Source organism: Drosophila mauritiana, chromosome 3L, assembly GCF_004382145.1.
Source record: "Drosophila mauritiana strain mau12 chromosome 3L, ASM438214v1, whole genome shotgun sequence".
NCBI classification, from domain to species: domain Eukaryota; kingdom Metazoa; phylum Arthropoda; class Insecta; order Diptera; family Drosophilidae; genus Drosophila; species Drosophila mauritiana.
In genome coordinates, this window is record NC_046669.1 from 16561043 (window position 1) to 16587417 (window position 26375).

The following is a 26375-nucleotide window of genomic DNA, read 5'->3' on the forward strand; positions in this document are numbered from 1 at the left end:
ATGGTACTCCTTGAAATCTTAATTATTAAATAAATAATATCAGATTCAAATTGTTTTCTATTTACTGCTAATTGTGCTAAATTTCGCAAATTGCGGGAGTAGTCAATTTTTTTGGAATATCGCTGAAATTATCGAGGAACACAATAAAATTATAATTATATATAAATTATATATAATTATATTATAAATTATATAATAAAAAAAAAACAACACGTAAGTGTATTCGGCTTTTGGTTTCAAATATTTTAACAGGTAAGTGTATCTAATAAATATTCTTCATCAGGATCACTAGCCACGTATCTATCATCCGTATAAAATTCGAGATTTTGGGATGAAGATTTCTAGCTAGAAAGCTAGAAACTACTAAATAGAACATGATTGATCATTTTGTAGCTAGCAGTTAAATAAAACACACAGTTCCTTACTTCATTTTAAAATTGTATATTCTCCTTCAAAAATATATATACATATTTTGATTTGATTTGTTTGTTGCTTTAGTTGTTTTCTAGTATGCATTATACATACGTATGTAATTTTAGTAGCTGCATCCCTAGCGTAATTCTAAACTTATTCAATTAATGTTACGATTATATTATTGCTGTCATAAATTATTAAATCTAAATCAAGCACTACAAAAGTGTGGGGCGGAGCAAGATATGTTCTGGCGATCGATCGATCCGATAGCAGCCCGTTTCGAGTGCTGCTAAGCCGGAGTCGTCATAATCATCGTCACCCTATCGCCAACACAATCTGGCCCGGCTAATTCTAACCCAGATGATTTACAATACTTCTTCATGTGACCGCGATGAGTGGATGTGGTAAATTTCGATGAAGGACCCATTTACACTGGGCGATTACAATAGTCAGAAACCAATCGTTGAGGTTCAGTTGGGATTGGTTTCGTTCGAGGGCTACGGCTAAGCTACGGCTCAAAAACGTATCCTGCATTTAGGCGCTAGATTCCTACACATATATAAATATATCACAAAATCAGTGAAATTAAAATTCGCTGGAGTATTTGCTTGTTTCGCTTTGGATGATGCATGAGAAGTGCTCGTTGAAACGTTGAGTGATCAAATGTTTGGCAATGTCCTAGCTCAGCAGACGGCAACAACCTGTCACCTGAAGCTGATGCCGCACTTGCGGCTGATCTTGGGCGTGTGAATATATGCTATTGACAGCAGCAGTGGTACATCGTTTTCGGACAGCTGCAATGGATTTGTAATGTCGCTCAGTCGGCAGGGATCAGTCTCCAGCAGGAATGCTGCCAATGTTTCCGATTGTAGGTAAATTTCCTGTAACTTGGACTCCAGGAACGACAAACACTGAAACCGAATATTCAGAAATTAGCAATGAAAAATTTATAATCACATTTGCGGTGCCTACCTCATAGGCTGGTATGCCGCCTGCATTCATGGCCTGTACGGTTTCCAGCATGCTGGACACGAGCTGAGACATGCCCACAGGAGAACTCTGACCACCGGCATACGGAAACTGCTGCGTTTGAGATGAAATTAGGCGTACATCCCACTTGTCCATGTCCGCCACAATTGCAATGTTCTCCGCCGGCTGCGAGATTAGCGAGGCTGAGCGCGCAGCCAGAGCTAGATCCTCCCGCAGATGCATCTCCCACTTGTTGGGCGGAGCACAAGTACCCTACAACATAGGAAACAAAATATAATCAGTACTGGCTCAATCGCAAAGATCGCAAAGCAATTCCCCACCTGCAATACCATGTCGGAGACGTAATGATCGCTGACGCTTAACAGCAGCGAGGGAATGAAGCCGGCACGCAGTTGGTCGCCCGGAGATTCGTCGTCCTGCGGCAATTCCTTGACGCCCGGAACAGGCAGTTTCAAGAGCTGCTGGGACACATTGACCGCTGCACACTTGGCGGCCACCGAAGAGACGGAACTGCGTCCTGACGGCACCCGCTTGGGCTGCTGCTTGCGCATGTAGGTGGTCTGCATTTGGGTTGGGATCGTTGGAGTTGGTGGCTCGACCGCAACAGAGGACTTTAGCGTGTCTATGGAGGCCGCCGAGTTTACGGATTGTAGAGCCTGGGAGCTGAATCCATTACCGTTCCCACTTTGATTGTAGCAATGCATTTCATCGGTCTCGAATTCCAGCTCGGTGGCATTGGAAGGTGTTTGGTTCCAGGTGGCCGAGGTATTTATGCCAACGCCACTGCTGCAAACTACGCAACGATCGCTATTCGCAGCCACTGGAGTTGTCGGTGGAAGCAGAGCGGCCGTGGAGCTACTGCTAGCAGCTAGTGTTGCCGTGCTATCGCTACCCTTAAGGGCAGCTGCTTCGCTGGCCTCCAGTTTGGTGACCTTGTCCATTAGCAGATCATAGTTGGACATCAATAGATTCTTGTTTTTCATATAGTTGGTGGCTATTTGCGGATACTGTTCAAAGTTGAACTTCATACCCGAGTGCTTGCTTCTGTCGTGGGTGCGCTGATGTTGTGCACACAGCATCAGAGTGGGCTTAGAATCTTGATCTCCGCTCAGGTCCTCACTGCTCTTTTTCAGGTTGATCAGCGGTTCATTGTCGCCCAAAACGAAGACTACTCCGTTGCCATTATCTGCGGATGTTTGCCGACAGATGCCGTGTTCTCGTTCGATTAGCTTGTGGCAGTGATCAAAGTGAATCTGCTCCTCCAGGCTAACGTTTTCTTTTATGGGCTCAATGCCCCAAGTCATGCGATCGCTTTTGCCCATGCTGTTCTGTGTTATCAAATCAGAGAGTGACAAATGCGAGGCTCGTCTCTCATGACTCAGGGGCTCAAAGTCACCAACTCCACTTTCTCCAGTCTTGCTCTGCTGTTGGTCGGAGTTTCCTTCAACGGAGTAGCTGCTGCTGCGTCGCTCTAGCTTGCGATTGATGATCCGAATGCCCTGCTGCAACTTGGCCAAATCACTGAGACTCAGACCCTCCTTTACACCTGCTACCGGCACCATGTTCCAAAAGAAATTCTTTTTCGGAGGTGCCTCCACGTTGTCTTCATAGTCGATGGCCTCGATGGCACCGTCGTCCACGGAACCTGTACTTACGGAGCCAGTGCCGCTTGACTGCTCCTCCTCCATGCACAGCTCCACGTTATCCGGCGTGGTTACTGTCAAACGGATCCGGCCGTCTTTGCCAGTACGAAAGTACTGCTGTGCCTGCCGCGCCAGCAGCATCTTCTTGTCAATACCTGTGTCCATTAAATAGTTTCCGATACGCAGCTCCTGCTGCACAAAGTGAGAGTCTCGGAAGGCCAACACAGTGGGAATCTCATTCTTTTTCAGAGTCTGCATGCCATCGCTGGCGTCCAGGGACCCAGAGTCCAATCCATCTGGGTCCCCATCCTCGTTGTCCCTATCGTACACGTTCAGTTCGCCATTCTCATCGTCCGCATCATCAGCAATGGCATTCAGATTCTGTTTGCAGGTTGCCGCCCTGCTCAGTCCGCGCTTTTGCGTCGGTGGACTCTTGTGCCTCTCCTGCGTACCCGTTTGATTTTTCGTCTGGCTCTGGGCGGCAAGGTCGTTAATAAGCTGTTTGTTAAAGTCCTCCCGCTTGGCCGCTCGCCGTACTTCGCTGCACCGAATAAAGTATGTGAGCACGTTTAGCAGCTTCTCTACCCAGAGCTTCTCTGCTCCACACACAATGGTGCGAGCTAGCTTCGGCGGCATGCCGATGGCTCCATAAAGGTCGCCGAGCTGGGCCCACAGCGCATTGTACGGATGCTTCTGGGCAACTTGGAGTAGCTTTGCCCTCTGCTCAATGGCCGCCGCAGAGGCAGACGACTCCGATCGTCGAGAACCGGAGCTGTTGAAGGCAGACACGGTGGCTACCCATCCGAGGTGATGAGTAAGAATTCCCGTCAGCATGGTGCTAATAAAACTGCAAATAAACAAAAAAATAATTAGATATAAATCTAAATTCGTCTAGTCATAGACGTTCCTATGATAGTCAAACTTACAAATTAGAGTCCTTAGTATCGGCGAAGGAGAGAAGGTCGCACAGCTCCTTGATGAATCTCTCGGCCACAGTCTTGGAGTACTTGCTGCCGCTGGTGGTGATGCTCAGCCAGACGGGTGTCTTGATGCGCGGGGCAGTGAAGAGATCGCTGAACCACTGTTGCGTATCCTGCCAGGCCTGGAACATGATCTGAGGTCCACACACAAAATCCTGATTATTTGAAATTCAACAGGGATTCTATCATATGTGTGTTCCTTACCTGCAGAAAGTTCTTGTGGTTGATGTAAGCCAGTTCTGTACTGGCTCTCAATCGACTAAGCATAGATTCCAGCAAGGCAATATGCTCACTGCAAAACAGTTCCATCTCCTCTTCAAAGGACTCACTCATCGAGATACAGACGGCTAATCCCAGTTTCGCTCGCCGGCGTAGATTGGCCTGCCTTCTGCCCATTTCCGGATTACTTCGCGTCTCATTCGCACAATAGCTTGCTCGTCGATATTGCGGTGGACCCATACCACCACCCTCGCTGCCCCCTCCAGCTCCGCCTCCTGCTGGTGCTACCACCGGGCCATTCAATGCGTAATTGTCGCTAAGGAAGCCGATAAAATCGTTCTTGGAATGCTCGTTCTCGAAGGAGGTGCGCAAATTACGCGAGATTCTTCGCTGCAGGCAGCCATCGCTGGCAAATCCGTCCAGGTAAGGAGACCCCGTATAGCACGCCGAGTCCATGCTCAGCTTCCGCATTGCATCCGACTGATCCGAGAGGACGCTGCCCAAACTGCTGCGCGTGGATGAGTACTGATATGACCACTGATCCCCGCCAGCTCCACTGCCACTTGCACTGGCCGAATAGCCCGAATCTGTGGCAGTGCTATATGTTGATGAGTATCGAGGCCCACTGGAGTCCATCGAATGAATCGACAGGGACTGTTGATCAGCCGGCGTCGCCGGAACGTCCAGCGGTGGCGTCAGGCTCATCTGCCGGCCCACACTCACGCTGAACGGCATTGAGAAGGAGTTCATCGAGAGACCATCCATGGATCCATGCTCGCTGCATATCGATGTGCGCGGCGTCGCCAGGCTGTTCGTGGAGAGCGTGGAGTAGGGCGAGTGGCCGGATCCACCATTGCTGGTGGGCGTCAGGTAGACCTGGGAGCACAGGATCCTGGACGGTTCCGGCAGCCAGTGCACCTTCAGAGCCGTTCCGCAAAAGGACATCGGCAACGAGCCAAACACCATTTCGCCCACCGGCGTGATGTCGGCTCCCGAGGGTCGATTGTGCTGTTTAAAAATATGAAATTGGTCAATTTAAAACGAAGTTAAGTAAGTATTGGGATTCTGCGTCTACGGTTCTAGAATCTGTATGCTTTTATGGTTCCCGAGATTCTTACGAACAGACGGACGGACATGGCCAGTTGGGCTCGGCTAGTGATCCTGATTAAGAAAACATATAGCGTATTTTGTTCTATAAATATCAAAATATAAACAAGAAGATTTTCAACTAATTTAAATTTCATCATCCAAACTAAGCGAGTCATAATCTACAGACTTAATTATAAAGAAATTAAATCGCTCAACATATTTAACCTTTATGAGCAATGCTTTTTATGTTTTTACATCCGGTCTTATGACTTATGTTCGAATAGATTACTTAATAGATGACTCACCTTATAGCCATACTCTGCGCACACCTCGATGAAATTGCTGCCATTGCTGGAATGTGACTTCGATGGAATCTTGCCATTCTGCAGCGATGTGTACTTCTCATTCTTAAGGAACTTTCCGCCGCCACTCGTGCTGGACGATGATATGGATGCGGATGTGGCCGATGGGTCCTTGTGCGTCACCTTCTGCAGGGCATTCGAGTCGAAGAGCAATCGCCGAGTGTCATCCTCTTTGTAGAGCAGAACTCGCACCTGGCTGCCCTCGAAGGGGAATCGACTGCAAAAGAAGGATCGAAGGTAAAGTCAATTAATTTAGGCACATACTCGTACTAAAGAAGATTGTAATTACAACATGGTTAGAATTAATACAGTTTGTTTTAGCGCTAATGGACTAACACTACCCGCTAGATGCACTGTTCAAAATTCCCCTTTGTACAGATTAGTTCCACTGCTTTTTTTAAATATATTTGTCACCATTCGACACCATTCAAAATCGGGAATATAGAGTTCCGCTCGAAGGTCATAAAAATGCCAGCCGCAGCTTCGCCGCCCAGCGGAGGTTCATTATAATGCGCACATCTCGAGCAGCTCTCGTATTTTTTGCTGTTCAGTGTCGTCGATAAAATGGCAAATGCTATGCTCTATATATAGCGATCCTTCGTTTGGCACGTGACGATTACTCATGCCCCCATACGAGCGGTGCTGTCAGTGCCGTCTTCAAATCTTTTACAGCCCCAAACCGCAATGTCGATTGATAAGGCCGAGGGAAACGTACTAATGCTGAACTTTGAACCCCCTGAAATGGGGTGGGAGGGGGAGTGAAGTGAAGGTGTCGTCGGTAGTCACATGACGGCAAACTTGAATGTTAAATTAAACCAATTTATTTTTGCCGGTTCTATAATTGGCTGATCCAAGTAGCGCTGGCAAATGAGGTATACGAGCATATCTCGGCGGAACAGAACAAATACAAGTCTAAGGTCTTAATGAACGAAATCTATTTAAAACTTAAATGAATTCAAACAAAGTTTGCTCGACGATTTAGTGAATATATTCGAATACCTTATCCAATGGCATAGCGATTATACAAAAAATTATACAATATTTTAGGTATTTCTAAAGTACCCTACAAAACTAATTGAAACTCTGAGATGAACTGTGTGAAATGCAAAAAAAATAAATGAATAGTAATGCATAATTTGTTGACAGCTCCTGTCAACGCTAATTATACTCCAATCCATCGAATAACCGACGAAACCCATTCGAAATCCATTCCACTCCACAGGCCAGACAAATCGGCAGCCATCGTACTCGATTTAAAGCTCGTACAACAGATTTGAGCTAATTAATTTAGTGGCTGTATAAATGGCTTGTCTAAGTAGCGCTAAGTTTGCAAAAGGCGCCTTCTCTGAAATTAGCGCTATAATTAACAATTAGCCCAACTGATGATAGTCGTTTGCCGTCTCAGGGGGTGGGGCTGGGCTAAATGGTGGGGGGTGGGGGGAGTGGGCGAACTAGTTTTAGAGCTTAATAAATGTTTTACTGCCCAGCGATAAGAAGGGGGGAGCCCGCACGCACGCCGATTACGAAGGTGTTTTTGTTTTTTTGGTTTGGTTTTAGGTCGGTCACGAGGGCCCCTGATATAGTGTGGATATATTGTGGTCTGGCCGGCCAGCCAGCCAGCCAGCCAGCCAGCCGGACGGACTGCACCGGCGGCCTCTTTGTTGTCCTCGGACTGTCCAATGTCCGGCCATCCCGGATCGGGGCGAATTTATTGACCGTGCTTACTTGGATTTAAAGGGCGGCGTATGCATGCGACAAAGGGTAATTCCAACTGCAGCTTCGCGATAGCGCCAACTGTCTGGCCGGAAAGTTTCGTAGTTACAGGTTGTACTTGTCCAACTCGACCTTGCCTATCTACAATTTCATAACAAAAAAAAATGCCTCATTTAATTTGCTGGTCACTCCTCCGTAAGCCACACAATTTGGAAACCTAAGTCCATAGAGTGTGATAAAATATCTATAAATTCATTAAGCATTAGTACCTCTTAACGGGTTAGCAATGTATTTATACTTCATGATCGATTGTTAACAATAATAAATTTTACACGAATTAGCCTTTTTATCTGCTCAATTTACTTTAAAATTTCAACAATAAGTATTGAGCAAATATTTATATCTGTAGCTCTTCACATCGAGACCAAATTGATAATTTCAATTGAAAATGTAAACAATTTTGGTATTTACTCGCAAGTCACGAATTAATTCAGAGTATTCATTTTTGAATAAGATTTCAATGAGCCAAAAAAAAAACAAAAATGTGTAAAATGTAACTCCTTATTTTGTTAATCTATTTTTGAAAATGAAATTGTGTTTGAAAAAGCAACTATATTTTTCATATTTATTTACATCTTTTGCATTCTCTAGCTTCCAAAGTTGGTGAGAAACTTGTAGTTTATTTTCGAGTTGGAGAAGTTAAACTGTAACATTTACCGTTGGACCCCCGATTAGCGCGGACTGACGACGCGTCGATATCTTTATGGCCGCGATGCTAGTCAGCAAATGAAGTTCAAGGCGCTCGCGATCGCACTGGGAGCTCGAGAACTGGGGAACCGAACTGGGAACGGGGACTGAAAAGCCCAGGTCCCGTGCCCAATCGTCAGAGCGAGACGAGCGGCGAGCTCACTCGCATATGCATTATAATAAGGCCTGCCTGCCTGCCTGGCCAATCGATATATATATATATACATATATATATGTACATATGGAGGCACACCACGGACATATGGACATACATACAGACGAGGGCAGTACGCTGAAATACTCATGCAGATAATACAAGCAACGATCCTCAACGAGGCGACTTCGGGGCCGCGACATGGGGCATCCAAATTGGAGCGCTGCTCACATGATTTCGCGGACCCATCCATTCGTTCGTCCAGCTGTGCACCCAACCCAAAACGAACATAACCGAACCGAGTCCGAATCCAAAACCCCCCGAGTGGGATCCAAAAGTCGGACGAGCATCATGTGGCCACCATTTGTTGGTTGTCATAGAGACTGATGTGTTAATATGTTGTTTAAAAATTTCAAAAAAAAAATACAAAAAATAAAAATAATAATAATAATAACCCTAAACACACACACATATGAGAAAGAGAAAGGAAAAACATTTGGCCACAAGTCGAGAGACAGCGATGAATGATCGTTTGATGGATTAGTTGAAAGACATATGGCCAAAATTTAATAACAACATTAAAGACATTCCTCAACGGTTTTCTGCCGAAGGTTAAATGCCCTGGGGAATGTAATTATTCAAGTTATTTTGAGGCTCTTAATGGCTTGCTTTGGATTTTAATCAAAGCCCGGAAAATAGGAATGTGTTAGAAATCAGAAATTCCGAGATTAAAGTTTAATCTTCAAACTAAAGGGGAAATCCAAATAAGTAACAAAATTATTTGGATTTCCCCTTTAGTCATGCAAAAATATATAAATAATATATAAAATAAATTAAGATTAGTCAAATATTAAAAAAAAAAATTCCAGGCACATTTATTATATTGAGAAGGCAGTGTAGAACACTCCATTGTTTTAATATTTTTGCTGGGTGCTCGTGTTTCCCCACCCAAATGGACTTTGTCAGCAGCCCTGATCTTTGGGGCACTACGAACGAGTACGTGAACATTTGAGGCCAGCATGCCAGAAAGCCAGATGCCAAAAGGCACAGGGCTGCTGCTGACCTGGCCAAGACGTGTGGAGTACGGTGGAGATCAGCGCGAAAACAATTATCGAAAGGCCGCTAAGTTGACTTATCGCTCGAAGAGGCAGCGGCGTTGTTTATTCAGATATTTTTGCCATAGCTTTTATTTTCATTATTATTTTTTTTTTTTGTAGCCTGTGGGCAGGGCACTCGCTGGGATCACATGCTTTTTCAGCTACGCAAGCAAAACAAAAGCGAGCCACAGCCAAACAATATTAAGCAAATAAATACATACATAAATACGGGCGGGCATGCATAATGAACGAAGACAAGAACAAACGACGATTCCCCCAATCCGACCATATAGCCCTCTCTCTCTTTGGGGGGTTCTGCACATACACTATACCCTATACATACACTATATAGGAATATTGTGATTGATATGGTCAGGTGTACTTATGGGGGATGTAAGGCGGAGTGCCCACTCGAGTGGCGACGGGCGTTATCGGGCTTTGCCTGGATTATGTTTTGATTAGCCCTCGGATACTCCTCCACTGCGCCACACTGATTGATATGGGAAATCGCCGGCAATTGATATGTCCCAGACATTTGGCTTCTGGCACGGCGGCCACAGTTCCGCACACTAGCATGTACACAATACGACACCAGAGTGATAAACAGAGAGTAAAGGCGCACAATTGTAATCAAATCAGCATCTGTTAATGACTTTACAGAGCGTGTCTGGACGTCTGATTCGCCCTGTCTGCGGATTATGCACTGAGAGAAACAAAAACTAAATACTGAAAAAATGCCATTAAATGTCATTATATAAGGATTTGAAAGTTGTCTAGGCAAGTTCTAGTATAGAACTGTTTTATCAAGATGGCAACTCTTTTCTAAGATGGTTAATGTTTCCATGCTGAATTCTTTGAAATACCACTTATAAATACTATCAAACTTTCCACCTTTCTTAAAACAGGTGTAAGCAAGGTTTGTTCTTCAAGGATGAACTTCTTGCAACCAGAAGCCCCCTTTTTCCCCCAGTGTTAGTCTTCTCGTGTGAGTGAGTGAAAGAGAGCGTGGCAAATAAACACAGATTTCCAAAGCGACGACAGCAGCACAGCCAACAAAGCCACGCGGACTGGCGGAGAGCGCGGGGCGGGACGGCTAGGCGGCGGCAAAAGCGAAACAACAACCAGTTGCTCCATCCATACAACAAGTCACATGACCCAACCAACCGACCAACCGTCCGTCCAACAACGATGATGGCGATGGCGATGGAGACGTTGGCGTTTGGCTACGACAATGGGTATATATAATGTATATACCGTATATATATATAAACAGTATAACGGCAGCTGCGCCCAGCAAATTGACTATCATTATCACTGGGCCCATTATAAGCAGTTATGCACACACAAATAAATCCAGTAGACACACGTCCGCACAGTCGAACGACCTTCACCCCGTCCTTTTGGTTCGCAAAAAAAAAATCGAATGTCAAGTTCAAAGCAATTGGCAATATCCCCAAAAGCCACTCACACGCTTTGGAACACCAGAAATTTATCAGCCAGCCAGCAAGTCAGGCAAACAAAAAAAAAACGAAATAAACTACAAAAAATAAACACAAACAAGAGTCGTCGCCGTCGCAGCCGCTCACAATACTAATGAGCAAATGACGACAAAAATATCGAGTGATTTTCATTGTCACTTGAGACCAATGCAAACAGACGCGGAAAAGTCAGGTGGGGCACCCAGAGGCGGAGGTGGAGGTGGAGGTGGAGGTAAGGACAGGTGAGCACTGGCGGGCGCAATCAATCAATGAAAGTTCCCGCACACACAAGTGCCAGCATTGTGCACTTGTTTCCACCTGGCAAACACAACGTGACTCAGGAGTAAGCCAACTCTTGCCCAGGTGAGCTCATGGCCCAAATGTCAACAAGTCAAGAGTCAGAGTCGCAGAAAGATGACGGAATACTAAATACGGAATACGGAATATCAAACCTGAAAACAATACTTCCGTCATCTTTCGAATTAAACGCCATAGCAGCAGCAGTAGCAGCAGCGGCAGGAATCAATTGAAATTGTTTCATTCAGCAATCTGGGATCAGGGATTAATGGAAAACATTTACATAAACAATCACGAGCGAAGGGAAAACAATGGCCAGACCTTGCAGATAAGAGGCAGAAACACACCAAGTGCCCTGTAAGCTGCCATATAAACAGTTTTACAACACAGAATCATGTGGTCAGCTGGGTGAAAAATTCCATTCGCCGATTATTTATTTATAACGCAGTCCTTTATATTCTTAAAAGAACAATTAGAATTCCCTGGGGTATATAAAGTTAATAAAATGGTATAAATTAAGCATAGAAATGCAATAGCTATTTGCTACAATAATAAATTGTGTTTTATTGTCGCGCTTATAAATCATAATTTGTCTGTGTTGTCCTAAACTTAAGACCGCACATAAATCTCAGGTGAAAACTAAAAACTATCTTTGAAGTTTCAAAACCTAAGTTGATTACTCCTAAATCACTAATAGCATTCATTTTTTTTAAGCTTTCTATCTGAAATTTAACGACCCAAACAGTTACGGTTCGGCGAAAAGGTAATAAACAGATATACTACCATCCTCATTATTCACACTTCTGTGTGCATAGTTATATGTACATATTTCCATAATTCCGTGAAGTAACAGCCCCAACCGGCCGAGTGTAATCTCAGGTGTTTTTGGCAATAGTCATAATACCCCCGTGATTCGATGAGCGTTCGGATTTGGCCAAAGGCAATGGCAAACAGTAGTTAAAGTAGAGCCGTATGCATTGGGCCATTGGAAATTATTCGGAAATTGTGCCCCCTGCAATGGTTCACCTATAAGGTGTCTCGTTGAGCTTCCGTTAATGGAGCTCTGGGCTTAGGCACTTCGGGCTCTTATTTTGTTTGCCCAGCTCATTGATACGAGGCGGCGGCGGCAGGCAGTGGAAAACAAAAGCGTTTTGTCAACTGATAATGGGTGAAAACAGGGCCATTCCACAGACAGAGAAGCGCTAATGTCTACACTGGCAGACAGATAGAGTGAAATTCAATTGCAAATGCCATTTGATATCAAACATCACCTTACCTTTGTCAGACTTCATAGTTGTTTCTTTATAATCCTCTTTTTCTAACAATAAATATCATTGACAGCTCAATAATTAAGTTATTTTGCTTTTTTTCCTTCAATTCAAGTTCAAATTGTTAAAGTTCTATGCTAATCCGATTAAGATATCAAGCAATAAGAAGTTTAGCTTTACCAAAAAAAGCACTTGAGAATTGTAAGATGAAAAGAAAGAGAAAACAGCCTTCATAGGTAGCAAATTATGATTGGGTTCGGAGATATCTCTTGTATTTGTTTACTTTTGTTAAATATTTACTTATTGTTGATAATTAAATTAACATTTAATTAATAAATATGTTATATTAATAAAATATGTTGGCAACTTTGTTAATTGTTGATATTTAAATTAACATTTAATTAATAAATATTGAATGTTGTGCTAAATAAAATTAGGATATATTCAGAATAAACTGGATTAGGACAATGTAATTGCTTAAATGGGTGTTAAGCTTAAGGTTTTGCAAAAATATAAATTAATTAATACATATCTCACTAAAGTGCAAAATCGGTTAGATTTCTTTGTTAATTTTTGGTAAATACCACATAGCAAACTTTGTTTCTCCAAGTGCACCTGCTATCGGAACGGGTCGCGAGGCAACAACAAAAACTGGATACGCGACGTCGTCGACGATTCACTACTCATATGACTTGGCAGACCACGCGACTTCGCACATGAAGCACCACATCACCACCACAACCACCACCACCTCGCCCCTTTCCCCTCGACAAAGTGCTGCCATTTAAATGTGCTGATTTCTGTTTGCACATAAGTAAAGTTTGTGTGCTGACTGCTCCGCCGGCAAACGCGTACATATTTAATTGCACTGATGATGAGGTTAATAGTAGGGGGCGGGGGGTGTGGGCAAGGGATCCCATATGATGGGCATAACACCTCTCCTGACATGTGGCCCACAGCGACGGAAAACTAGAGCCAGACACCCCGGCACCTGGCCCATTATTACTATACTACTACTCTATTACGGCTGGTCGCATCGTAACGCTACGGACCATGTAATAAGTTCACACCTGCTGCGCGATCCAGACCAAGCACTTTGATTGATGTCTGGCCGGACGGCGACTGTTTGGCCATTCAATTGGCGGGCAGTTATCAAAAACTATTAATGAATTCTCGTTCGCTACCCAATTTACGACTCATTTGCCTAAGGCTCTAAGTGAAATCATCCATAATGGTTCATTCAGAGCGGTGATTTTTCTTTCTTTTCTTCAGCATATTGTGGAAGATTGATATGTGTGGCTTTGTTTGATCGGCAATCGAACGCGATTTTATTGTGTGCCACACGTGCCTGAAGCCCACGGCCCACGGATCATAATGAGACTTTGTTGGGCCAAAGTTTTCCACAAAAGGTGCTAATTCGCTTGATTTGCGTAGCTGGACGCGATGTGATGCGGTGGGTATGGTATGGGTATGGTTATGGTGTTCGTACTCATGTGAAAGTCCAGCGATCGATCGACAGTTTGCGAATCGCACCTCGTAGATCGCAAGGCGATTGTGCGGGTACGAAATCACAGTTTGTATATAGCCAGAAATCCCCGGACTTATCGGGAATTAATACCAGCTCGCTAATAACGGATATATGTATTTTTGGACGCCATATGCGATGGATATCGGGCGAATGACTTGCGAATTGGGTTAAGGAATGCGCGCGCCTTCAAAGGCACATGATGCCAGGCGTCTGGTTTTGGATTTATTCGCTTTAGTATCATGCATATGTACAAAAAAAAAAAAAAAAAAAACTGTCATGTGACCAACTGGCTAGCAAATGTCTAAACATGGTCACGACGACGACGGCGTCCAAAGGAAATGATTCACCCCTTTTCCGCGCACGATTGAATCACCCCAGATGTCCAGGGGCCTTGATTTCCAGCATTTCACCATTTCTTAATTATACACAAGTGTCATGGGGTTTTTTTTTCTTTTGTTTTATTTTTGCCAGCTTTTTTATTCTTAGCTCTCCGCCTATCAGAGGAGACCGAAAGTATTTTTAAATCATTTCTTTTGGGCCCGGTGGAAATATGAACGATAAGTGGAGGTTCAGATTCTGTCGTGGAAATTTACCCAAGCGTGCTGCCGTAATTTATTGCCGTCACCCAACTAAATTAAGCAAATAAACAAATACATTTATTTGGCCCGAGTGGAGTTTTTAACTGCTATTAGTGTAAACGTTTGTTTAGTTTACAGCGAAACCGAAAAAAACCTGACCTAGTACAAAGATAGCGTCGGAAAGGGGGGGTGTTTCGGGGGCTAATTCGAGGGGGAGTTAGTCGGGCCGGCTGTCGTCTACACCTTACAGGTTTTCACTTTTTTTTGTTTTTATTATTATTATTAGAATTGTTCTCCAAGTGTGAGAGCGTGTGTGTGCGCCCGTGGGCAAAGTGCAAAAACCCCAAAAGCTGGCGACGCTTAATTAGCAGAGTGAAAAGTTTCTATCACGTGATGGCGTTGGCAAATGTTGGCGACAAGCGCGGCCATAAATGTATATACGGCCCGAATATTGGTCAATACACACTCGAATCTGACAATTTCACCATTACGCTCTATATATATTTTAAATGCCAGCTTGCCGTCTGACCGATAAGGCGGCCGATTGACAGCGTGGACGAGGCGCTAATCGAGTTAGCCGGGCAACGGGGGCCCTCAGATTAATGGCCCCAAAAATAAATGGGAAAACGATTGAAACATTTTATGGGCCCTGTCAGCAATGGTCTCCGAAATTTGTTATCCATTAGTTTTTTTTTTTTTTTTGCATATCGACAGTTTGGTATCATCGTGAGTTGTCGAAATAGGTTTTTTGATCGTTATCAAACTGACGTGATTAGAACTTTTATTAAATGCATAAAAAATACAAAAAAGAATTGCGTTTTAGAGGATCTTATATTCCAAAATTCAATGATTTTGTGGTTGCCAAACTAAGCAACAAAAAAGTATCGTTAAAAATAAAACGAAACCTCCAAGTCCGATAGTTCTCTGGCCAACTATATGCACATTAGAAGCTTCATAAAACTAAACAAATAAATACGTTTTCGGAGAACTGTAATCTTATCCGTTTTGATTTCGCAAAAATTATATACGAAACAGTAAAAGGTGTCAATGATATTGCGTTCCTAGAAAAGCGGGCGTAGGTGTGTCCCCCAGTTAACCGTTAACAAAGCATCCCCGCAATCATAGTACCATGCACACTCGCAGTCACAGCAACAGGAACCAAAGCCACAATCACTGCCCACGCACAAGTTAAGAAAAAAGTGTCAAAAATAAACATTGTAAACTGAATGCAGCAGCATACATAGGTAAATAGTGTAATAAATAATAATGAAATGAGAATTAAGCGCAAAGGCAACAAAAACAATGTGCCGCGCCAACAACAAAATGTGTATGACATAATAATCACGAGAGCAGGCCGCGGCCGCCGATTAGCAAGTCATGTGATTCGCTTTTATTTACATTTGCGCCTGACGTTGCCGTCGCCTTCCCCCGGCACACCCCGTAAAAGTTTACCAACGTACGCCTACGTCTGCGTGAGTGCGAGCGAGAAGCCAGCGCACACGAAGCGATAACGAATGGAGCCGAGAACGAACCGATCGCTTTGTGGGCAGTAGAGGAGAGCCACGAAGCGCGTGGGGAGAGGCAGAGCATAGTGGGGCACAGTTATTTGCGCGCGCAGCTCGATTGATGGGTGTGGAGCCATGCGAGCGAAAGAAACGGCAATGGCCAAACATCAACGCACCTCCTCGCACACATGCATCCACCATGACTACCCAATATGCACTGCTGGGGGTGTTGGGTGATTTAGGGCTTGTTGTTGGTTTCTTCGTGGAGCTGCTTGTGGAGCAGGCTATCGTTATCGATATTAGTAAAGTGAAGCGTAGCCAGAACCATATTTTTGTCTGTGATAAATTTTTAAATATGAATTTAAAGCGCAATAAATAGAAGAAAACTAAAACATGAACTAGCAATTTTACATAAAAATTATTTAGTTAAAAACAACAAAATCAACTCAATAAAAAAATGTATTTACTTTAATTAATTTGAGTTTTTACCAGTTTTTAAAATGTATCTAAAAATGTAAGAAAATAAGAATAATCCTTCTTAACTGCAAGCACCTGAAAATGGAATTTCCTGCAAAAACCGATCAGGTAGCTTGTGCCCTTTAAGAAGAACCCACTGTGGCTATAACAACAGAGGGACAAGGAACCAAGATAATGCGCCTCCTTTGTTACGTTTTCGAGGCAGCTGCAAACGCATCTTTGTAATCCCCTAAGATTTTGCTTTCACTGCCATTTCACTGCGGATTTGCGTCCTTTCATGTCGGCCAGACTTGCAGATTCTATCGAATAAGGCAAGCGGCGTACGTGACGATGATTAGTGCATGCCGAATTTGTGTGCTGGGTTATCGTCCTCGTTTTACGCTTTGCCAATTTGCGTACGAAGCACGGTAGGTGGGGGAAGAGGAAGCGCAGGTGGTGCAAGAGAGAGGAACATGATGAACATGATGGTGGAGGGGGGGCGGGTTGTATATGTATGTATGTATAGTGTGAAACGCATCATGAGAACGCCTTTTCGCACGTCTCTCTTTGTGTGAGTGTGTGTGCTTCCGAGTGATTTTGCAGCTGCACCTATTTTCCCCCTTTGTTGAGCGCGCATTTTATCGATACACTAATACCGGGTGTTAGGCAGTTTTGTTGTTAAAATGATAAACACTTACCTTAGATAATTTCGCGAAGTTTGTTTTGTAGCTTTTGCGGACGACGAACTATTGCCAGCAGAGGTCGTGGCAGCGACGCCGGCAGAGGCGTGAGCTGTACGTGCCGGCGATGTTGTTGTAGTAGCTGGTGTTGCTGTTCCTGTAGTTGCCGTTGTTGTTTGGCTATTAATTAGCGCTGCTGCTGCTGCGGACGCTGCGGTCAGCGTGGGCGCTGCCGCTAAATTCGCGGGTGTTGTTGGTGTTGCCGACGGAAAGAAGAGTTTATTCAATAGGGCCATAATAAGACACGATGTGCGAAAACTGTTAATAAACACATCTGGCCAATCGAAATCTCAGAATCGAAGATCTAATATTGAATTTATTTCTGATTATGTATGGAAATGGAAATAAAACACAGACACGCACGCACACAAGCAAGCGCGCACTTTTCGCTTTCCTTGGAATGTGTGGTTGTTGCTGTTGTTGTTAGCGAGAGAGACGTCTACCGTTACACGCGCGCCTGCCAGAGCGAGATGGCGGATGCTGCACAATCAAAACCAAAACTTTCGCTTTGCACTTTTCTTTCTTGCACTGCTTCTGATCTATCTGATCTCTTCCTGATCACAAACACACACATACGCACTTGCAGTGGAATTTATTTGATTGAGCAAAAACAATATATGGCTATTTTTGTGTTATTTTCGCGAATCGGCTGCGGAAGCGACACAGGTTCTTTACCGTTCCACATCGAAATGAGAACCGAATATCGCTGGCGTCCGCTTTAAAAAGTTTGCAAGAGACGCGTCGCAGTCGTTAAATGTGTGTGAGTGAAAGAGAGAGAGAGCGGCAGCAGCGTTTAAAGAGCACCGTCTGTGTTCGTTTGTTTGAGTGTGTGTAAATGGTTTTCTGTCGTTGCTACCAATGCGAGCTTCTTTTGGCCAATACACACTTTTTTGTTGTCATTTATCATTCACTTCCCACTTCCTGCCCACCTTTTTCACCGTCTTTCTCTCGATTCTCAGATCAAAGTCAAGTCACTTATTTTAATTGAACACTTTGCGGCTCTGTTTGCTCTCGGTCGAGATGTTACATTCTGCTTTTTGGCCTGGCCCAAAGGTTGGTCTTCGGTCATAACGCTTCGCGCTGACTGTTTGGCCTTTATTTACAATCACAAACACAAACAACACAAGAGCATTTTGCAACGCGAAGTTGGCCGCAGCTGCGCGACAGTGTGTGCACACCAAGGTGCAGAAGTATGAAGGCAGTTTTAGGGGATATTTTAAGTGTTGCCACACCGTTGCGTTTAACGGAAATTCGAAAAGTCTTGTTCGTCGAAAGAAAATGTTATTTCTGAAAACTTCTTAAAAAAAAAAAAACGTATCAGATGATGATTACAATTCGTAAAGGTGTACTTAGTAAAATTTTGAAAACCTTGCACCTTTAATTAAAACAAATTTCTGTGCGAATTTTTATTTAATTTTAAATTGTTGAACTTTATTTTTGTTGGCTTACATAAACATACTTCAAAATTTTTAGGCCCACATGCGAAGGAATTGTGGGAAAATGGTTTCGACATGAATAGAATTCACCCTTTTTATAAATTCATACGATCTGGTTAGCGTGTGCTGTCCATCCTCATTCTCATCCCCTATATCCTCCATATCTCATTATTAGCTGTGTTTCACTTAACTTTAACTGGAACCGAGCGAAATTAGAAAAACATTCAAATCTTAAACATTAGCGCTAAATATTCGTTCGCCTAGGAATTCCGTTATTGAAAGGTTTTAAGAGATTTTGATCAAATAGAACATACATATACATATTAACCATATATAAATGAGGCGACTTTGAGTCGCCCTGGAGAAGCTTACGATAGTTTACTTTCTCATCTTTTGTTTCTGTGTTTTCTTATGTTTTTAGGATCGTTAAACTGGTTGCTTGCATGCGTGCGTGTTTATGAATATAGTGTGTTTTCGTGTGAAAGTGTGTGAATAAGTCATGATTTTTCTGTATCCCTGTGCGAGAGCTACTGCATCCTCCTAGTCCTTGCAGGTGGACGTGTCCATGGGACTGGCTGGCTGGATAAAGGCCGTGGCCGCCGAGCTGGGCGGATTGGTTGGCGTGAACGCCGACAGTGAGGAGTTGCTGCTGCTGTTAACAAGATTGCCGCTGGACGAGTTGTTCAGGCTGATGTTCATCAAATTGGACGATGACGACGAAGCGCTGGAGTGGCTAGTGAGATGGGCCAGCAGACCTCCACCTCCACCGCCGGCCAAGAAGGTGGCACTGCCGCCAGCCGAATTCGACGAGCCAAGGCTTAGGCGTTCGCCTCCCAGATTCGAGAGAAAGCCGCCAGCGGCATTCCCAGCTGACACGGACGCAGACGATGAGGAGCTGCCTGTTCCCAAAATGCCCAGCAGTGGGTTCGTTGAGGTCAGCACGTTGGGTGCAGAAGTGTTCAGGCCCAGCATGGGCGTTGGCAGTGCTGGCTTGATGAAGCGTTCGCTGGCACGACGATTCTGAAACGAAGAATTTCGAATTTTACAAATCTGGAAAGCAGCAATTCACAATTTCGCACTGACCACTAGCTGGCCGCAGGCATAGCAGCGGTTTTGCACCGCCGTGCCCGGACTTAGAGGTCGGCTACTCGAGGGACTGTGGGAGACGGGACTGCTGATGGTGCGTTGCCGCTGGGCGCTCACCGCCGAAGCTGCGGCCGCGGCTGCTGCCGTCGCTACAGCGAACGAACCGCCTCCCATCAGGTTCTCGTTGTAGAAGCGTTCCTCGTCCATCTCCAGCGAGGATTCCGATTCAGAGAGGTGCCGGCATAGGGCTTCGCGACGCTCCACCTCCTGCTTCAGCTTGCGCTGAAGGCGAGCGTTTTCCTCGCGAATAGACTTCTCTTCCTGCGCATACTGCTGTGTTTTGATGGTAGCCTCCTTCTGGGCGGTCGCCAGGTCTGAGCGATAGCGAAGCACTTCGGAGCGCAGAATCTGGATATGAGCACTCAAACTGGTGGCCGTATCGCCACCATTGGCATGGGCGTTGTTTGTGATGTCTCGCGGCGTGGTCGGATCGGAAACCGGCTGATCCAGCTTGATTTGCAGCGAACGCTTCTCGGTCTCCAGCTTATCCATGCGCTTCCACAGCTTGTTTACAAGAGCCTCCTGTTCCTGCTCTAGCGTGTTCTCCAACTCGACCATTTCGCGGCGCAGCTGCTCGAGATTGGTCTGCTTGTTGTCCGTCTCCGCCTGGAGCTTCTCAATCTTGCGCATGAGCTTGTTGACGAGGCACTCCTGCTCCTGCTCAAGTGTCTGCTCCAGCTTGCACTTCTCCTGACGCAGCTGGTCGAGCTTCCGGGAGAGATCGTTGGTCAGACACTCCTCCTCGCGCTCGTAGTGGTGCGCCAGAGTCTCCTTCTCCTTTTTCAGGGCCTGAATCTTTTTCAGCAGTGTGTTCGAGATGTACTCTTCCTCCTGCTCGGCTTTGGCTTGCTGTAAAAGTAAACAAAGGCAAATTGAAGCAACGTTTGTGATATAACATGAAAGTTGTACTAACAATGATGACTGAGGCTTGCTTGAGGCAGCGATTCTCCTCTTGCACCACTTTGCACTTGGTCTTGAAGGTATCCAACTCGGCTTTCAGAACCCTAGAAGGGAAGAGTCATATTATTTGTGGTAAAAATGCATTGTATTAATGGTGGCCGACTTACTTGTTCTGCTGGGTAAGCGATTCTATCCTCTTCTGGAGCTGCTCCCGGGAAACTGGGCTTGGTGGCAGCATGGTGCCGCCGTCCAGCGAACTTTCGGATTCACAGGGACTTTCCATGCCTGCAAAACTAAAGGTAAATGGCCCATTGCCATTACGTTTTTTGAGCATATACATATATGTATGACAAGAAATAATGTATGCCAGTCGCTTTTTAACCAGATATTTATATATATACATATGTGCATGAGTACATATATATGTGGCGACTGGCTGTTCTTTATTCTTGAATTCGTCTGCGCCTCGTGAGGAACAAAGAATAAAGAAATCGGTCGGTGGTGGTGTTTGGTTTTGGCCCTGATCCGATGCAAAAGTTTAACCTTCAGCTGTGATTTTCTGTGCATCTGGCTTGATGCAATTTTTCGGAAATCGATAGAAGGGCAAGGTCGGCGAACGAAGGGTTTGCACAGGCTGGCAGGCCATCGCCATCGCCACCACCACCACCTACAGCCCACCACCGCCAGTGACTTGCAACTCGCATCTGGGATTAGGCCTCTCATTTCAACCGGCTGAAAATCTTCGATTCTATCTAACAGAAACTACCTTTGGTTACCTGGCTTTTGTGCGCTGTTTCCCCTTAAAAGACTTTTGCCTTCCGCCGTACTGCTCCTCCCCCCTCTTGAACACTCCTTTGCCGACTCTGTTTCACCAGGGCTGTGGTTGCCGTTCTAGCGTTTCACCTGCGCAGGTGAAAGGATGCAGCCGCGAACGGGGTAGAGTTGAACCTTAGGCGTCTGCTTAGGGCCTGCAGATCTGAGTGCGGTACATTTTGACCGAGCCGATCGAATAAAATTAATGTCAAATTGCGAAAAATCCACAGTGCAGAAGTGTGACCGTATATGTGGCGAAATACCGAAAAAGCGCTCACAGCGAAACGCCGCAAGGTAGTGATGACACTCGAGGAAATAACAGTATAGGTGGAAAACAAAACAATTATGTTATTCATATATTGTATTATAATTTTATTAAAATATATCAGGAAATTTTTTTTTTTTTTGGGTGTATTATTTTAAAACTGTCCTTCGCGGAAAATCATTAAATTTGAGGACTAAACCTAACGGTAGAGAATTAATGGATTACATAATTTGTTGCGAAAACTTTACAATAACTGTATATATATCTATTGCTTATAGATATACATGACTTAAACACAAAATTTGTATCAGCAAATAGACACGTAAATTTTGTAAGTTGTTTTCTTGGAATTCGAAATGTGAATTATTTGACATGTTACTTAAAAATTGACAATACTAAAAAAATTCTATTTTTAATTTGTGTTTCAAGCGTTTTTGATTCGTATACCATTTTTCCTGAGTTTCACGATTACGATGAAATTATGAATTGCTATATCTGATGCTGATTTCCCGATTACAAAGGTTCTGGGCGATTTTGGTTACCCTTATATGTGTTAAAACAAAGTGCATATAACATATGCAGAATTAAATAATACGTTCAAATGTTTTAATTGGCATTTCTAGTATGGGGACTCTTTTTACTTTACTCAATAGATTTTGTAAGCCAAATATATATCTAAAATATATATATTTAAACAATCTATCGTACTTTTTATTTACGATATGAATTCAGGGCTGGATGAAACCAATTGATTTGGAGCTGTTTCATAATCTGGCAACACTGGCTCCACGTGCAGCGCGTAAACAGCGGATAATTTAATAATTTGAGATATTTAAAGGCTGTAACAATGGCCGACGATGCCGGCCAGGACAAGCGAAAGCAGCACCGCGCCCGCCAGTCCGGCGTGAAGGCGGACAAGAAGAAGCTAAAGGCCAAGAAGGACTCCAACCAGAAGGAGCCCGAGTTGACCGCCAGGCAGAGGAATCCCAAGGCGTTCGCCATCAACTCGGCGCAGCGAGCAGAGAGGAACTTCCGGCGCAAGGAGGACCTTACAGCCAAGAAGCAGCATATTCCGGTTGTCGATCAAACTCCGGACGTACCGCCACCCGTACTGATTGCCGTGGTGGGACCACCCAAAGTGGGCAAGACTACGCTGATCAAAGACCTAATCAAAAGCTTTACGCGGACGAATGTCACCGATATAAAGGGTCCCATTACTATTGTGACCTCGAAGAAGCGCCGGATCACCCTGCTGGAGTGCAACAACGATGTGAACTCCATGATCGATGTGGCCAAATGCGCCGATCTGGTCCTGCTGCTCTGCGACGCAAGCTACGGCTTCGAAATGGAGATCTTTGAGTTCCTGAACATCTGCCAGGTGCACGGCATGCCCAAGATAATGGGCGTACTTACCCACCTGGACATGATCAAGAACCCCAAGCAGCTGAGGAAGCGAAAGAAGGAGCTCAAGCACCGCTTCTGGACGGAAGTCTACGATGGCGCCAAGCTCTTCTACCTTTCTGGTCTTCTTCACGGCGAGTACCTGCGGAACGAAGTCAAAAACCTGGGACGATTTATCTCCGTGATGAAGTTCCGCCCGCTGCAGTGGCGAGGTGCACATAGTTATCTGCTGGTTGACCGCATAGAAGATGTGACAAACACAGATCGCGTGCGCCGGGATCCCAAGTGTGATCGTGAGGTTGTACTGTACGGCTATGTCCGAGGAGTTCCTCTCAAGCAGGAACACATGGTGCACATAGCTGGCCTGGGTGATGCCCGCATCGACGAGTTGAACGTCATTCCCGATCCTTGCCCCCTGCCTGGAACGGAAAAGAAGCGAAGTTTGCTGGAGAAAGAACGATTACTGTACGCCCCCATGTCCGGAGTCGGCGGCATTGTTTACGACAAGGATGCGGTCTACATTGAGCTACAGGGATCGCATTCGCACAAGGAACAGGAGCAGACCGCCGAGGCTGCCGAGCAGGCGGAGCTGGTGAACAAGCTGATCGATAAGAAGGCCACCATCGATGAACAGATGGAGCAGCAAGAGTTCCGTCTATTCTCAGATGCCAAGCCAATCAAGTCCAAGGACTTCCGCAATGATCAGGACGACGAAGAGGAGGATGAAGAGGCGGAAAGTAGTGAGAATGAGGATGACGATGGAGAGGACTCTGGTCTGGATGCCGCTGACAGTGAGGAGGAGCAGCAGGATGAGTTCGATGCGGACGATTGGCGTGGGGAGAACAGTGAGGAGGAGGAGGATGCTGAGGAGGAAGATGCTTCTTCTGGCGATGAGGAGTATCAAAGCCTGGGAAATGTGAAAACTTCCAACGAATCCGATTCGGACGATGAGGAGGCTCGCGTCCTGGCCAGCAACATGAGCTGGAAAACTAATTTGGCCCAGAAGGCCCGCGATGCTTTTCTCCAACGTCACTCGGAGTCGAAAAACCTGATGCGCCTCGTCTACGGTGTTTATAATCAGAGTGAACATAGTCGTCAGGAGGCACAAGCAGAAGACGACGACTCAGAAGAAGAACTAGGTGGCCTGTTCCGGGTGGCTGCAAAAAAACAAAGCCAGCAGCAATCAGACAAGGACATTAAAGATAAAGACGAGCGGTGTTTCTTCGAGTATCAGGGTGGTAAGTAAAGTATATTTTCCTAAGAATGGTCAATTATTTACACTTGTTTTAAATTTAAGATGCCACTCGGGATTGGCTGGCGGAAGACAACAAGGAACTTATCAAGAACTGCTTCGTTACTGGCAAGTGGAAGGCCAGCGAGGATGCTGAAAATCTACTAAAGATGGACGACATGAGTGACGCAGAAAGCGAAGTGTACGGAGACTTTGAGGATTTGGAGACGGGCGAGCAGCACAGCGGTAAACCCAAAGCAGGAGATGGTGGAGAATCGGAAGAAGAGAACTCCAAACCTGAGGATTCCTTAGCAGCCAAGCGCAAACTGACCCGCGTAGAGGAGGAAAATCTCACCAAGGCCGAACTGATGGCAAAAAAATTAAAATTAAAGGCCAAGTTCGATGCGGAGTACGACAATAGCGGCGAGGGAAAGGGCGAGGAGGATAATGGTCGGATAACTGGCGATCACTCCTTCTACGATGACCTTAAAGCGGAGGCTCAGCGGCAGAGCGAGCTAAACAAGAGCGAGTTTGCTCACCTGGACAATGAGTTCCGCATTCAGATCGAGGGCTATCGGCCGGGTCTTTACGTTCGCCTTGGATTCAAGCAGCTGCCCGCCGAGTTCATCGAGAATTTCGATGCCAGCTATCCGGTACTGGTTGGTGCCTTAAACATGACCGAGGAGAACGTTGGCTATGTCAACTGCAAGGTGAAGAAGCACCGCTGGTACAAGAAGATCCTCAAAACAGGTGATCCTTTGATCATCTCAATGGGTTGGCGCCGTTTCCAAACAGTGGCCATCTATGCCAAGGTGGAGGACAACTTCCGTCAGCGATACCTTAAGTACACGCCCAATCATGTCACCTGCAGCATGACCTTCTGGGGCCCAATAACGCCTCAAAATACTGGTTTCCTGGCCTTGCAGACGGTGCGTCAGGATCAGGAGGAGATGCGTCGGCTTGGCTTCCGGATAGCGGCCACAGGCTGCGTCACCGAGGTGGACAAATCTTCGCAGATCATGAAGAAGCTCAAGCTGGTGGGACATCCGTTTAAGATCTACAAGAAGACGGCCTTTGTAAAGGACATGTTTAACTCCTCACTGGAAGTTGCAAAGTTCGAAGGAGCCAAGATCAAAACGGTGTCGGGAATTCGTGGACAGATCAAGAAGGCTCACCACACGCCCGAAGGTTCTTATCGTGCCACATTCGAGGACAAGATCCTTCTGAGCGACATAGTCTTCTGCCGCACTTGGTTCCGAGTGGAAGTGCCTCGGTTCTATGCACCTGTGACCTCACTCCTGCTGCCGCTGGACCAGAAGAGCCAGTGGCAGGGCATGAAGACGCTCGGTCAACTCAAGCGGGAGAGGGCAGTGCAAAATGCAGCCCAGCCCGACAGCATGTACACGTCGATCGTGCGCAAGGAGAAGATCTTCCGCCCTCTTACCATACCCAAGGCCCTTCAGCGGGCGTTGCCGTACAAGGACAAGCCCAAGCTGGGACCGGAGAATCCCAAGGCGGAGATGGAGCGCGTGGCCGTGGTTAACTCACCGTACGAGCAGAAGGTGTCCAAGATGATGAAGATGATCGAGACCAACTTTAAGGATAAGCGGCAACGTGAACGCATGGAAATGAAGAAGCGCATCAAGAACTACCGCGAGAAGAAGCGGGAGAAGATGGCTTCCAAGGAGCGGCGCCAAAAGGAGCTGCGCAAGAAGGTATCGCGGGCTATCAGCAAGGTGCGAGGAAAGCAGACTGCCTGATTTTGTTCTGGAGAGTAATCAATGGACAATTCTAAGGCATTTTGCTGTATAAAATGTAGATATAACAAAATTAAATGTTTTTAATAATTGAGTGCATCGACTATCAGATACAACGTGGATATGAGGATAAGGGCAATACTTCCAATTATATACCAAACACAAAAA

The 26375-nt window shown here is 45.3% G+C and overlaps 3 protein-coding genes across 5 annotated transcripts; 1 reads left to right on the forward strand and 2 right to left on the reverse strand.

Annotated features, from left to right (window-relative positions):
• Positions 1–451: 451 nt before the first annotated feature.
• Positions 452–18398, reverse strand: LOC117139495 (folliculin-interacting protein 1). Of its 2 annotated transcripts, none has more exons than XM_033301820.1 (7): positions 17217–18398; positions 5641–5914; positions 4232–5254; positions 3974–4161; positions 1725–3894; positions 1387–1656; positions 452–1325 (listed from the first exon to the last, which is right to left on the reverse strand). In XM_033301820.1, the coding sequence occupies exons 1-7, from the start codon at positions 17492–17494 to the stop codon at positions 1119–1121; spliced, it is 4410 nt and encodes a 1469-aa protein (XP_033157711.1). In that variant the 5' UTR covers positions 17495–18398; the 3' UTR covers positions 452–1118. The 2 variants fall into 2 exon arrangements, with proteins under 2 accessions (XP_033157711.1, XP_033157712.1); XM_033301821.1 differs by lacking the exon at positions 17217–18398 and adding an exon at positions 7423–7519.
• A 263-nt stretch (positions 18399–18661) lies between these two features.
• Positions 18662–21814, reverse strand: LOC117141851 (coiled-coil domain-containing protein 6). 2 transcript variants are annotated; one of them, XM_033305526.1, is made up of 5 exons: positions 21517–21814; positions 20908–21033; positions 20754–20844; positions 19778–20689; positions 18662–19714 (listed from the first exon to the last, which is right to left on the reverse strand). In XM_033305526.1, the coding sequence occupies exons 2-5, from the start codon at positions 21021–21023 to the stop codon at positions 19235–19237; spliced, it is 1599 nt and encodes a 532-aa protein (XP_033161417.1). In that variant the 5' UTR covers positions 21024–21033; positions 21517–21814; the 3' UTR covers positions 18662–19234. The 2 variants fall into 2 exon arrangements, with proteins under 2 accessions (XP_033161417.1, XP_033161418.1); XM_033305527.1 differs by having other exon boundaries at positions 21507–21814.
• Positions 21815–22587: 773 nt separating this feature from the next.
• LOC117141849 (ribosome biogenesis protein BMS1 homolog) lies at positions 22588–26375 on the forward strand. The gene is made up of 2 exons (XM_033305523.1): positions 22588–24457; positions 24517–26375. The coding sequence occupies exons 1-2, from the start codon at positions 22666–22668 to the stop codon at positions 26208–26210; spliced, it is 3486 nt and encodes a 1161-aa protein (XP_033161414.1). The 5' UTR covers positions 22588–22665; the 3' UTR covers positions 26211–26375.